The sequence below is a fragment of the Perna viridis genome, chromosome 10 (assembly GCF_037379345.1).
Source record: "Perna viridis isolate PV_CMFRI_1.1 ecotype Kerala chromosome 10, ASM3737934v1, whole genome shotgun sequence".
NCBI classification, from domain to species: domain Eukaryota; kingdom Metazoa; phylum Mollusca; class Bivalvia; order Mytilida; family Mytilidae; genus Perna; species Perna viridis.
In genome coordinates this window covers 3108260-3122557 of record NC_142454.1, presented here as the reverse complement: position 1 = coordinate 3122557, position 14298 = coordinate 3108260, and the positions used below count along the sequence as shown (strand labels likewise).

Genomic DNA, 14298 nt, shown 5'->3' with positions numbered 1-14298 from the left:
TTATGAATTTTTAATGTATTACTATGTGAAGTATATTATGCTGTATGTTAATCTATGAATCATAAATCATATATAGATTGACCCCATTGGTCAATGGCACTCCTGGTTCATCAATAGTGGGTCAAAGAAAAAATAATTTTGAAAAATCCACAGACCTTAATGAATGATGTATTTTTTCTGGGTCATTTTCAATTCTTGGTGGTGTTGGGATGTATTCTTTCATTCCTATCCTTGGTTAGACACATTGTGATACCACCATAGTTGTAATATTCATGACTCATGGATCAGTTTTGAAATACGAAAAAATGCTCAAGTAATAGCTCCCTCAAAGGTTTGTTTTTGGTTATGCTATCACTTTCTTCAGTTCATCATACAATGTTCATTGTCTGTATTATGGTATTACAAACATGCAGATTTAAACTTAATTTTTCAGAAATGATGATATGGAGGACACATCGGAAGGGTCTATATTAAGATTCACTTTTAAAAAGTTAGAAGCAATGTAAGATTCTAGGAGCTTTTAGTTTTTTAAAGCTTCAATTAAATTTTTCAACATTTATGTAAGAGACTAACTTTTTTATTCACAGTAGTGCTAAGTATGATATACAAATTATACCTGTAATGGTACATATATTCAGACACAGTGTACTGTATTTTTTGACATCTTGTGCCTATTGTTAAAGAATTTCAAGAATGTTTGGTATTTAAATATGAAACCATGAGTCCCAGGTACATTGTATTTTTTATGACAAAGCATTAAGCTTGGTATTCATTATGTATCTTGCCATATCTTACATAGAAACTATTTCCTCACAAATCACTCTATGTCTCTATGACTTTATCAGAGCGTTGTGCTTACCAAGTAAGAAAATTAGCCCAGTGGTTTACCTGCAGATTTATATTGATTATCAATATTGAATTTTCAGGGGGTGTTAGTGATGATAGAATTAGATTTATTTATCAGTCCAGTAAATATCTCCTCAAAGGCCCATTTGTAATTGCTTGAAGAGAGGCAATAATATTTCTTGTTTATCTTTGAATGAAATGACTTTATCTGTAAAATATGGCCCAAGGTGCATTTTTAAAAATATCTTTATTTGGTAATTGACCTTTTGTGGCTTCTATGTCCTATTGAAGATAGTGGTTTTAGATGAAAAGTACTTTTAGTCAAAGTTTTGACCTTTTGTTGTAGAGCAGGCTTCAGATGTACTGGAGAAACTATCACATTTTATGTGCACTTGTGCTAGCTGATACATAATGTTCTGTGGACTTCCTCATGCATACTTAAATTTGTCATGCTGTTTCTTAAGATGTTCTTCTCTTGAATTCTTACATTGTATGCCTTACCTGGTTTGAAATATTTCTTTCTACATTATGACTTCTCCCTCACAACTTTTTTTAAAACCCCTTTTTGATATGCTGTGGGAATATAATGATTTATCCTGCAATGAGGTTATTTGTTAAACGAATAAAGGTATACGGTTATTTTTTTGCTGTATCCGTACATTGGCAGATTATCGACTTTCTGTACGATATAAACAAATTGCGATTGCGTATCCGGTTAATCTTTTTTTTTGCTGTTTTGTTTCATTTTCACCTGAATGAAATAAAAGATTTTATGTAAACCAAATAATGATTTTGTTTTTATTTTTTCACCGTCATATATATGGCAAATCCCAAATCTCGTTCAGATTTGATTCATTATCAGTTTGCAGACGACTTCCCCTGTCATTTCAGTCATGTCGGACTTGGAGCCAGAGTGTCCATCACAATTTAACATAAACTGGTCCCCACTTAAAGAAATTGAAGCATTGCAATGTGATAAAACTCTTGAAGAGACAAATGACCAGGAAACTGTTATGGTCTTGGATTTATTACTGCCTAAACCCCAAGATAATGAATCAGAGGAACACTACATTATAGAACTGCCTCCTCTTCTTCAAAAATCTCAAACAAATTTATCAAATCCCAAAGAAACTAGTGCACAAATTTCACCCCTGAACTCTACTGCCATATACCAAACAGAAACAAGTTAGCTTCCACCTTCCTCGCGAAATTCAAAACTTTAATGTTCTTAAAATCGACTTTACAACATTCAAAATATTTGTATTTATTGTTCATTTTACTTATTTGTCTCTTGGAATTAAATAAATTTTGATACATTGCTTATTTTCTTCAAAAGCTTTGACGGATTATATGGTGTGGATTGAATTTCAATGTTTACTGAGTCATGCGCCATGCGTATTAATTTTTTTCTTCAGGTTTAACGATCGGGCTCCTCAGGGGATATGCATTTTAAAATTTTATTTTAAAAATGTACACACGCACAAAACTATTAATATAACAGGATAAAAACAACATAGGTACATTGTCGAAAATTATTGAAGATATGTGTATTCGGCTTGGAACAGGGGAAATAGCTCTGCAGAGCCTCACATTTCCTACCCGTTCCGTCGCCTCATTACATATCTTCAATAATTTTTGACAATGTACCTATATTGTATATCACCATGTCTGATCAGCCATTCTTCTATGTACCCTTTTGTTTATCTCTTTAATTTTTTATCCATAACTTTTACACTTTTGATATTTGAATAACCTACTTTATTTCTTGTAAATTTTTTCAAAACCTTAAAGGCCTAGATTGATCATGGTGTAAAACCTTAAAGGCTTAGATTGGTCATGGTGTTTTTCCTGAAAGGCCTAGATTGATCATGGTGTAAAACCTTAAAGGCCTAGATTGATCATGGTGTTTTTTCTGAAAGGCTTAGATTGATCATGGTGTAAAACCTTTAAGGCTTAGATTGATCACGGTGTAAAACCTTAAAGGCCAAGATTGATTATGGTGTAAAACCTAAAAGGCCAAGATTGGTCATGGTGTTTTTCCTGAAAGGCCTAGATTGATCATGGTGTTTTTTCTGAAAGGCTTAGATTGATCATGGTGTAAAACCTTAAAGGCTTAGATTGATCACGGTGTAAAACCTTAAAGGCTTAGATTGATCACGGTGTAAAACCTTAAAGGCCAAGATTGATCATGGTGTAAAACCTTAAAGGATTAGATTGATTATGGTGTTTTTTTCTTTTTTACTGTTTAGAAGTTACAGAAATACAGTTCTAACTAAAGTATGATGTCTGTTAGAATGTACTTTCTTCCAGAAATTGCTCTCTGCAAGTCGAGACGAACTGTGTAAGACAGGTCACACACGCTCGTCTTGACTTGTTCTCTTAATCAATGAAACGTCTTAAAAGTGGCAGTGTCATATACATATTCAAAACAATGGCAAGAGAAAATTTGATGTCACTATATACTTTGTTTCCAGATATGGTGGCACTCTCTGGGAGAACCAAACAAAATATATATGTTTTCAGAGAAGAAACAGTTACACTCATTGCAGATAAAATATCTTTATCTTTTAGAAAAATTCTTGGTTTTTCAGCCAGTCTGCTATGCTTTACTCATGAAAAAGACTTGAATTTCTAAAACTAGTGAAAGATAACCTAATTTTAAATCTTCACTCATGTAAGTACTTATTAATCTTTTGTTTACTGACCAACTTCTGTATCAGTCTGACTCAGTCATACAGATAGAATCAGTTGTTAAAAATCATACATTAGTTGTATCAGAAATGAGTTCTCAGAATTAATCCTTATTTGTGGGATTGTCCTTAACAATTTGTTTTGAAACAATAAGATGTGAGAGAAATGGCAATCTTTGTACCAATTATAACCAGTTCTTTTGTGACTGAAATTACTGTTGGTTAAATGTTTGTAAGTCATGCAAAGTTTCAAAAAATCTCTTTTCCTCATGTGACTGTCTCATCAATTGACTTGGATATAAATTTAGAATTTAGAATGATCGATAATCAGCAATCAGTTTACACAACATGTTTTATGTACTAAGTTGTTATATTTTTTCACAAGCCTGGAACTCATTGATTTATTTTATGTTCATCAAGGCAGATTAATTAAATCAGGTCGCTAACAATTTTTACCTTTCTGTGTTGTAAAACCATTTTTATGGTTACACAAGAGAAAATTAAAGTTTGGAGAGAGTAAAATTGATTTTTCTCTGTTGATTCAGATGTTATTTTTACCGTTTGAAATTATTTTCATTATTATCTAGTCGCCTGGGATGTTTTTCATGACTAAACTTAGCCTAGTTAGGTATCATCGATCCGTTCCAAGAAACATGTAATTAAGTCTTAAAATTGTTGTAACATAATTTCCTCTCTGTAACCTTTTTATAAAAGAAATCTGATAATGTTATACATGTGGCTGCATGCTTTGATTTTATAAATGGAGTCGAGTTGATAGGATTGATTAGGTAGTCTCTCTCTTTTTAAGGTTGATTCTTAATGCATGTAGGTTTGCACACATTGTATCTTCCTCCTTTTGTCATGTGGTTCTGTTTATCTTTCACAAAGTTATGTTTTCTACATCTGCTATATACATGTATGTTCTAAGATAAAATGTTCAAATTTTTGGTTAATTAAAATTTTAATTTGTAATTTTAATATGTAAATTTGGGACAGGTATAACCTGTAAGAGGATGAAGTTGAATATTTAAAAACCTTAGTGTCGCTATTTTCCCCTTTTGTCATCATTTCTTGTTGACAGTTTTTGTTGCTAGTTGGTGAGACCAATACTACTTTGTGTTCCTTCTCTAGACTTTCTGGCTAAACCCATTAAGGCCTCATCTTAAGGCATTTTGGAAACAGAAAAAGTGTCTGAATTCAAGTTATTATTGTAAACCATAAAATAAATGTATTTTAGTGAAGGAGGTACAAAATTATGTTGCTCTGTATGAAAAGTTCCACAGGGTGTATCTTCCTGTCAGACTGAAATCCGGCTCTCAGTGCTTCTATTCACTTTATTTTGCATTGAATAATGTTGTGATAACTATGTCTTTTATTAAATAAAAACAAATTAAAATTTTATTATTTATATCAATGGAATCACCTTGTCCATTCATCCATCATTTCATTCATCCAAATTTTTGTCTTAAAAATCTTAACTCCCACAGGACAGTTTGATTTCAAATTTAGTATGTGGCTTTATAAAGATAACATTGTAAGCAATATTGGTGCAGTTTGATATCAAGGTCCTGTTTTGTGTTGTCTAGTGTCCATAGACAATTTAGTTTCCAGCAATAACTTGAGTAAAAGGGTTATGAATTTTTATAAAATTATAACTTAAGGTACCATGCCACAAAAGGAAGACTAGGATTGATTTTGAGGGTTGTGACTAGAACTGTCTGAAAATTAAGGGCCAAAAAGGGTACAGAAACAAACACTTTCGTGATATCTGGACAATAACTTTATTATAAATAAATGGATCTTAATGGAATTGTACCACAAGGTGTTGTATTACTAAAAAAAGGGTGGGATTGATTTAGGAGCTCGTGATTTGAACTGTGAAATAATGGGCATAAAAAGGGGCTATAAACAAGTATTTTCATGATAATTGTACAATAGCTTGGTTATAGATCTCCTTCACCACTTGGATGACCCCCCTCCCATGCAGTACCACACCAGACCTATATCTGTGCATTGTAAGTGCATAATCTGTAATAAAGAATTATTCTGTATGTATGGTGATCAAAAGTAGTCAAAATAAAGCTGAGAATGTGTACTTTAAAATCATATTTGTAGTTTACTATAAAAGTGTATGAACATTGTTTACATGTGGGAATAATTTGCCTTCATGATGTTAGTAGAAAAGATGAAAATGTGGGTTTTTGATATTATTTATTCAAATAGATTTTGTGAAACAATTTCTGCAATCATTGTACTTGTAGTAAAATGATTTTGAAAGCCCTTTTTTCAAGCTTTGTAATGGTATGCAACTTAAAGTACGTCATTTATCCTGGGAATTCACAGTGAAACTTTCGAAATTTTGATATGTACACTTGTATATATGATGTAATTGAAACGTTAGTAAAATTACTGAAACCATAAATGAATGGAACTCTTTGATATTGTACCATAAGGTGCTGTGGCACATAAGAAAGATTTTCATTGATTTTTGGGTTGTGAATTGAACTATTTGGGACAAAAGGGGCCAGGCAAAAGTTCTTTAGTCATTACTGACCAATAACTTGAATATCTTTGTGAAACTGTACCATGAAATGCCATATTTCCAAAGGAAGGCTGGGGTCAATTTCGGGGGATGTTACTTGAACCATTCATGAATAAGGGGCCTAATAAGGAACCACTTTGATTCTGGTAAAATTCTTACCCTGTGTCAAATATTTAATCAGAATCAAAATTCAGAGTTTTATCAAGTTTGAATGGTGTGTTCATACTTGCCCCAGTTAAGTGTTGACCTTCTGCTGTTGTATCAAGCTGGACCCAGTGTGAGATATCAATTTCCTGTATGAGTGGAGATATACCTAGCATATGATCCTGGTATGGCAATAATTTCATGTTTGACAATGGAAATATTTCCTTTTAGTTAAATTACCAAAAAAAGAGCCAGATTTATCAGTGTAGCAAGATATATGATAGTTATTGGAGTGGTTTTTGTAGTGAATATTTTTTTATCAGATTGGTATATCTGTCAAGTCCTGACTGTATTCTTTTGATCTGTAGGTTCACCAGGATAAATGTCATTCATTGTCTTTCATAGACTTTAAGCCTGTCTTAAGTTAATAAATATGATAGACCCTACTATAATTTTTCTGGCTTGTATTAAAGTAGAAGTTTGCCAAAACTGGAATTTTTGCAATTTAATTGGCAAAAACCATACAGAGAAAAAGATACTGATCATGTCACTTTACCCAATTATAAACAGGTAGATGCTTTATGCAGAAAAACCAAATGAAAACAAAGAATGGTATTTTAGGTCTGTCGCTTTTTGGACAAGTTTGTCAATGACTTTATTTGTTTCTTTAATTTGTCTTGCAAGTGTTTAGATACTGTTTACATATATATCATCTGATTGTCTGCAGTATGACAAAGAGACATAGAATGGTGTCCATCTGACTGTCTGTCTGTCCATCTGTTAGTTCAACCTTCTCACTTATCTTGTGGACATTACTGCTCTAAAATTGTTCAAATTTTGAAGGATCATGAAGCGCCATACAAAGATGATCATACTGCACCACCATTTTGATTTGATAAATTTGAAGGGAGTTATGGAACTTTGATCATTTCCTGAATTGAAAATTATAGTGACTCTTGGTGGATGCAACTCCTGTGAAACCACTGGATGTATTTTGTTCCAAATTTGTAGGATTGTTAGACACAATACTTAGTTGATCATCCTATATGGACTTTGATCAGAGTTATGGACCAGATTGTTTTCTGGCATTGATCACTATAGTTTCACTTCGTGGACAAACGCCTCTGACACCGCCAAATGGATTTCGCTCATATTTTGTAGGATTGTTAGGCTCAATACCTAGTTGATCATACTGTCAACATTGACATTTGTCAAGTTTTATGGGAATTACAGGACTTGGTTCATTTCCTTCATTGAATTGTAAAGTGAAACTTTGTTTACACACTTCTTCTGAAACTTCTAGATTTTTGTAAAAATTTTTGTTGCCTTTTTGAACATAAGCCTCTTAACCATAGATATATTTCCTAGTTTTTGTGATAAATGTATATGTATTATAAATGTTATATACGTCCACTTTATATAGCAATTTTAATGATATACATTTTAGCTGACTAGTTCTAAGTATAATAATTTGACTAAAAATAGAACATAGGGGTCAGACTGAAGTTTTTTACTGGTACATATATCTCCAGAACTGTTAAGTTTAGTCAAGTACTGACTGGGGTATTAGTGTTCAGCATGATGGGATCTGTCCGTGGTAAAATTTCCATGTAAATCTGTTAAACCATGTTGGAGTTATTATCTATTTTTTAATTTTTTTTAAAAATGTTATTACTTTCAAAAATATTCTTCTTTGACACAACTTGACAAATTAGAACCAAACTTGGCCTATATGTTTCTTAGGGTATTCTGCATAGAACTGATGTGGGGATTTGTGTTCTGTCAAAAAACATGGCTGCCATTACTAGAGATAAAACAAAAGAGTCAGACTGTTATAGTAAAATTCTGACATGGGGGTATAAGTGTTCATTGTATTGAGATATATCTGTGGTCAAATTTTCATGTAAATCTTTATTTAAAGCCATGTTGGAGTTATTGGCCTTTTACTATTTCTTTTTGCTATTTTTTCATCTTAATTTTCTCCTCAGTAACTAATGGACTGAATTCAATGAAAATTAATGTGATTGTTACTTAGGTATGAGTTTTAGAAATTTTTATCTTAGAAAAAACATGGCATTTACAAAAGTAACAGGGATGATTTTTTTTCCACTTTTTAGAGGAATTCCTCATTTCCAGATCTAGATTTTACCATTAAAATTCTTTTTTTAATTTATATTTACTTCCAGTTTTGTCAATTTATGCTTTGTTTGTTGACTTTGTAAAATCAACCCTGAACCCATAAGTATGTTGCATATCAAGCTAGGAAAGTGATTCAGGCTCTTTGGAGTTGCTTGTTCTGTTTCTATTGGGTTTTCTTACTTTTGCTGTGGTGGGGGACATATGGCTACATGCATCAATCTTGATTCACAGCTGTTATTTAGTTTCATTAAGGAAGAAAGTCTAAAAATATTGCTTTTGATAAAATTCTAAATTCAATGATGCAAAGCCTAAATAATCTTGGTGTTAATGTCATACTTTGGTACTGTTTTGTAGATGTACAAAGATTATATTATAAATCCATTAGTGGTGATGATAAATTACCCATTATTTTATTAATTAATAGATGACATGTTTTAATTCTTATTGCAGGATGATAGATTAAGTAAGAAAGATTTTCTAGAGACCTGCTTTTATTGGTTAAAACAGGTAAGATATAAGTTTCTGTCACAAACAAGGCTTGGGTTTTTTTTTACAAGAATTGCAATGTCTGTCTGTCCGTTCATGTAGCTTTGATATATCCTCTACAAACAAATATTTTGGGTTTTACAAGAATCTGTGTGTCTGTTTGTACATGTAGCATATAATCACACTCTCTTCTGATAAACCATTCAGTAGGTTGGTTTAAAGTTTGATATGTGGTTTTATATAAATGATATATGTTGTAAGCAATTTTGGGTGCTTTCTGATATGTTTTCCTGAATGAGTTGAGTTACCGTATACCTAGCACAACAACGCATGGAATTTCAATGTTTAAGCAACTGTAGGATAGATAGAAATTTACCCCTATAACACTTTAATTTGAGCAAGGACTATATATTATGTCAATTTTGTTTATATCATTTAATTGGATAATTTTTGTGGTTTTCGTGGGTGAGCCAGACCACAAAATTTGGTTCCCAACGAAAAAGGAGATTTCCATCAATGTGTATACTGGAAACCTCAAAACAACGAATTCAAGAATCCACAAACTTGTATATTTTCCCTGATCCACGCAAATTGGTATCCATGAATTAAAGTACTTTCCTTCATTATGATCAATAACAAAAAAGTAGAAGTCATATCAAACATCTATAAGTCAGTCCCTCAAACACTTAACAAATTCTGTATTTTCAAATGTTTGTGGTGACATAGGTTTGCTTTGTCTTACTATCATACTGTTTGCGATGTTTCTAATTGAATCATATTGCTCTTGTTGCACAAATTCATATTTATAGACCCATTTGTTGTAACAGCAGAGTAGATTTAATGTATGCCCAATACATACTGCCACTATGAGAGTTATCTTTTATATCACACACCCAACTTTGTGGAAGTATATGTCATGCATGCTTATTGACTACCTTGCTGTTAAGACAAACAGTTTTGTAAACCAAATGATTTTTGCATATTTCAGATTTTACAACCAGTTGCAGCCTTGATTGTAGTTGATGTACAAAATGACTTCCTTGATGGAAGCCTTGCCCTTCGTAATTGTCCTGCTGGCCAAGATGGGTTAGGGGTCATACCAGCTATCAACTCTGTCCTTGACCATGTGAACTTTGATCTTGTAGTGTATACAAGAGATTGGCATCCATCAAATCATATATCATTTCTTGAAAATGTAGAAAAGAGAAAACTTCATCCAAACACTAAGGTATAGTAATTTATACTGTTCAAACAATTATCATTGGGGGTAACAGAGTTTAAGGTTGTATGATCAATTTAAATAGGAGGTTATGCGGTTTCAGTGGTTGTATGATCAGTTATCATAGCAGATTATGGGGTTTCAGTAATCCTATGATCAGTTATCATAGGGGGTTACTGGGTTTCAGTAGTTGTATGATCAGTCATCATAAGGAGTGACAGGGTTTCAGTAGTTGGATGATCAGTTATCAAAGGAGGTTACAGGGTTTCAGTAGTTGGATGATCAGTTATCGAAGGAGGTTACAGGGTTTCAGTGGTGGTATGATCAGTTATCGTAGCAGATTACGGGGTTTCAGTAGCCCTATGATCAAATATCATAGGTGGTTACAGAATTGCAATGGTTATATGATCAGTTATCATAGGAGGTTACAGGGTTTCAGTAGTTGTATGATCAGTTATCATAAGAGGTTACAGGGTTTCAGTGGTGGTATGATCAGTTATCATTGGGGGTTGCAGGGTTTCAATGGTTATATGATAAGTTATCATTGGGGGTTACAGGGTTTCAGTAGTTGTATGATCAGTTATTGAAGGGGTTACAGGGTTTCAGTGGTGGTATGATAGTTATCATTGGGGGTTACAGGGTTTCAGTAGTTGTATGATCAGTTATCATTGGGGGTTACATGGTTTCAGTAGTTGTATGATCAGTGATATTAGGAGGTTTCAGGATTTCAGTTATCTTAGAAGATAACAGGGTTTCACTGGTTGAATGATCAGTTATCGTGGAAAGTTCAGGATTCAGTAGTTGTATGATCAGTCATCATAAGGGGTGACAGGGTTTCAGTAGTTGGATGATCAGTTATCAAAGGAGGTTACAGGGTTTCAGTAGTTGGATGATCAGTTATCGAAGGAGGTTACCGGGTTTCAGCGGTGGTATGATCAGTTATCATAGCAGATTATGGGGTTTCAGTAGCCTTATGATCAGTTATCATAGGTGGTTACAGAATTGCAATGGTTATATGATCAGTTATCACAGGAGGTTACAGGGTTTCAGTAGTTGTATGATCAGTTATCATAAGAGGTTACAGGGTTTCAGTGGTGGTATGATCAGTTATCATTGGGAGTTACAGGGTTTCAGTAGTTGTATGATCAGTGATATTAGGAGGTTTCAGGGTTTCAGTGGTTGTTTGATCAGTTCTTAGAAGATAACAGGGTTTCAGTGGTTGAATGATCAATTATCATGGAAAGTTCAGGATTCAGTAGTTGTATGATCAGTTATCTTAGAAGATAACAGGGTTCCAGTGGTCAATATGACAAAAAGTTGTTAGTGTATAAATGATTGTAATATCTGGAAAAAAGAGTAATTGAAAAACACATGGTGACCTAAAAGTATACTGAATGATTTCTTCTACATGAATTCATATCTATATCTTTATCTTCTTTTTATATGTTTAGGTTCATTACAAACAAAGAGAAATTTATTCAAACTTGTACAGTAACATATGGCTGTTCTTGAATTTTAAAAGCACTAATGTCCATATAAAACACAAACACTGCTTATGGTAGAGGTTAATCATGATCTAGAAAAACCTACCAAACAAACGATTTATTTTTCTGTCTACATGTACAATATTATAATGTAAAGAGACAGCCTTGTATTTATATACCCCTCACAAACAAAGGGGGGGGGTATAGGTTTCATCATGTCCATTCATCTGTTCTCTTTTCTAAGCAGCTTGTAGCATTGTTATGAAACTTTGTGGGATGTTCTATAACCACATGGACATGTGCATGCATAGTCAGGAATTTGTGTTTGGGCAAAAATTGTAGAAGTGACAACTGTTTGACTGAGGCATTTTTCAGCAAATCTTATTCTGATGCATTGTCTGCAACACCTCTTCAATGTTTTGCAGGATTGTAATGAAACTCAATGGAATGTTCAATTACCATATGGAAGTGTACATATTGTCAAGAAATGTTTAAAGTTAACTTGCAGTCATATTCTGTTACTGCATTGTCAACAACAAAAAAGTATGCCTGATTTCTCTGCTTGAAGTTTTTGAAATTGAAGCAAAATACTGTGTCTAAAAGTATGTAGTCTATCCCCCATAAAAATTGTTTCCAACATGAATCATTGGTCCCCAAATACACATGGTTCAACAGGTTTTGGGGGTATTAGTTCCATTAAGGACAATGTCTAGTTGATCAAAATTATGTATTCATCTTCAATCAACCAAATCAAGAAAGATAACTCTTGTAAAGTGCCAATTTATACACAAAATACTACAAAGTACAACTACCAAATGACAAACTAAGATTATGTGGTCAGTGACTGATTCTGAATCAGAAGTAAAGGTGATTTCTTATTTTTATAAAGACTACTACTTTAAAACTAATGTTGGGGTTTTGGTTGAAAGTGTTTTAGCACAGACACTAAAGCATTGATTTCTTACTGCCGTGCATGACCAAGAATGTTAACCATGTAATAATATCAATAAGCATGAGACAGCAGTAAGTTTATTAAACTTAGGGAAGTATAAGTCTTAATTGATTATCAATACCACAGCATTGTAACATATATATATACCAAGTCAAATACCTTCTTACTGTGAAATCGCTTTATAACCTTTTTTCAAATACTTGTAATAAGTCTATTATAACATTTCTAGACTAGGGCCAGACTTATTAAAATAGGTTAAAAGCTTTCTCATGTTTCTTTTGTATATCCTTAATTTTTATCCTTGTTTTGAACGGAATTTACTTGATTTCAGAGGATAAATTATTAATCCCAAACAAAAATTGGTTTGTATAATTAATGTTTCACTGTAGATCTTAGGTCCATGTATACACTGTATATAGTTCACACAGACAGTACAGTAAAAACCATGTAACACATCACTTAATCCTTTCCAAAACTATGAGTTGTAGCTTAATAAAAACATCTTGTGGGTCAACATGAATGTTTGGTAGATAACATCATAATAAAACATTTAAGTAAATCTTTTTCCCTCAATGTTTGTTGGAAGAGGGAAATATTTCTCTACCACTATATAGGTAGCTGTATAGAATGGTGAATGGTGAATGGTCATCTTGGACAATAATGTTTCTTAGAATATTTAAAAATAATTCACATTTTATCATTTCTCTGATATTTATGTCATTATTGACCCCCCTTTTTATTGCTTTAGCCTTTGGTAAAACAATGATGAAATTATAACTGAATCTGTGAGTTATTTGGATTCTAATAGGACAAGTTTCTTTTTTTTCAAACCCCAGCCTACAGGTATGTGTTGCACAAAATGCCAACTATTGTGGATCTAAATTCTTTTGTGACATTTGTTAAATTGGGTAAAACTTCTCTATAAGTCGGAAATTGAACTGTCAATATGTATATCATTGTTTTACCATGACTGTGGTCTATAGACCTTTGGATCCCAACATAGTTAAATAAATATTTAATTGAAAGAGTAATCAAGGGAACCAAGATTCTAGTGGAAATCAAAAGAATGTAATCCAGGGACAAAGACCAGACATGGAAAACAGATTCAAACAACAAAGAACATAAAATAACCAAAAGAACACATACAAAGTAACAAAAGTAAATGAACAACTTGGACTCCACTAACTGGGAGCATGGACGAGGTGCACTGGTAGGGTAAGTGTCTTCTGCTTTTCTAGAAACACCTGCCAAGTTGCTCAGAAAAAGTAAAGTCCAAGGCAGACGAAAGAGGAAAGGAAAACTATGACATACTGAACAAATCAGTTTTCATGGTGAAAAAGGACACACTGTAACAATCCACGAGTTCATGCTTACAACCACAAAACTTTTGTAGTAATGACTTTGATCTTGTAGCTACATAACTCTGTTCCAGAAGCTTGATTTTATGCAGTCTAGTGCAATTTAAAAAGTCTGCATAGTTATGGCAAGCTCTGAATTAATTAAATCATTATACTGCAAATAGTGTGAAGTATAGAGGCTTACCCAAAGAACTATGACAACTTCCTCCACTTGTAATCAAAAGGTTCAAAAGTCTAAATTTTATACACCTTTTCCTACCATCCATTAAGAAGGGAGAATTTTTTTTATCACTTTTTATAGTACATTGCTGTGTAAGAATCAGGCAATGGGTGGCACATCATTTTCTCATTTTATTCTTTTTGGCCTCAAATATATTCAATACATCTAGAAAAGAACTGAAAAGCTATTTAAATTTATCCTGGAGCATCTGTGACTTA

At 32.9% G+C, this 14298-nt stretch overlaps 1 protein-coding gene across 3 annotated transcripts in view; it reads left to right on the top strand.

Annotated features, from left to right (window-relative positions):
• The window catches only part of LOC148604157 (uncharacterized), a 32685-nt gene that overhangs the window by 10204 nt on the left and 8183 nt on the right, over window positions 1-14298 (top strand). For all 3 annotated transcript variants that reach the window (XM_088547906.1, XM_088547905.1, XM_088547907.1), the window contains 2 exons: window positions 8812-8868; window positions 9836-10075. In XM_088547906.1, coding sequence (XP_088404032.1) covers window positions 8812-8868; window positions 9836-10075 — 297 coding nt within the window. The remainder of the gene's footprint in view (window positions 1-8811; window positions 8869-9835; window positions 10076-14298) is intronic.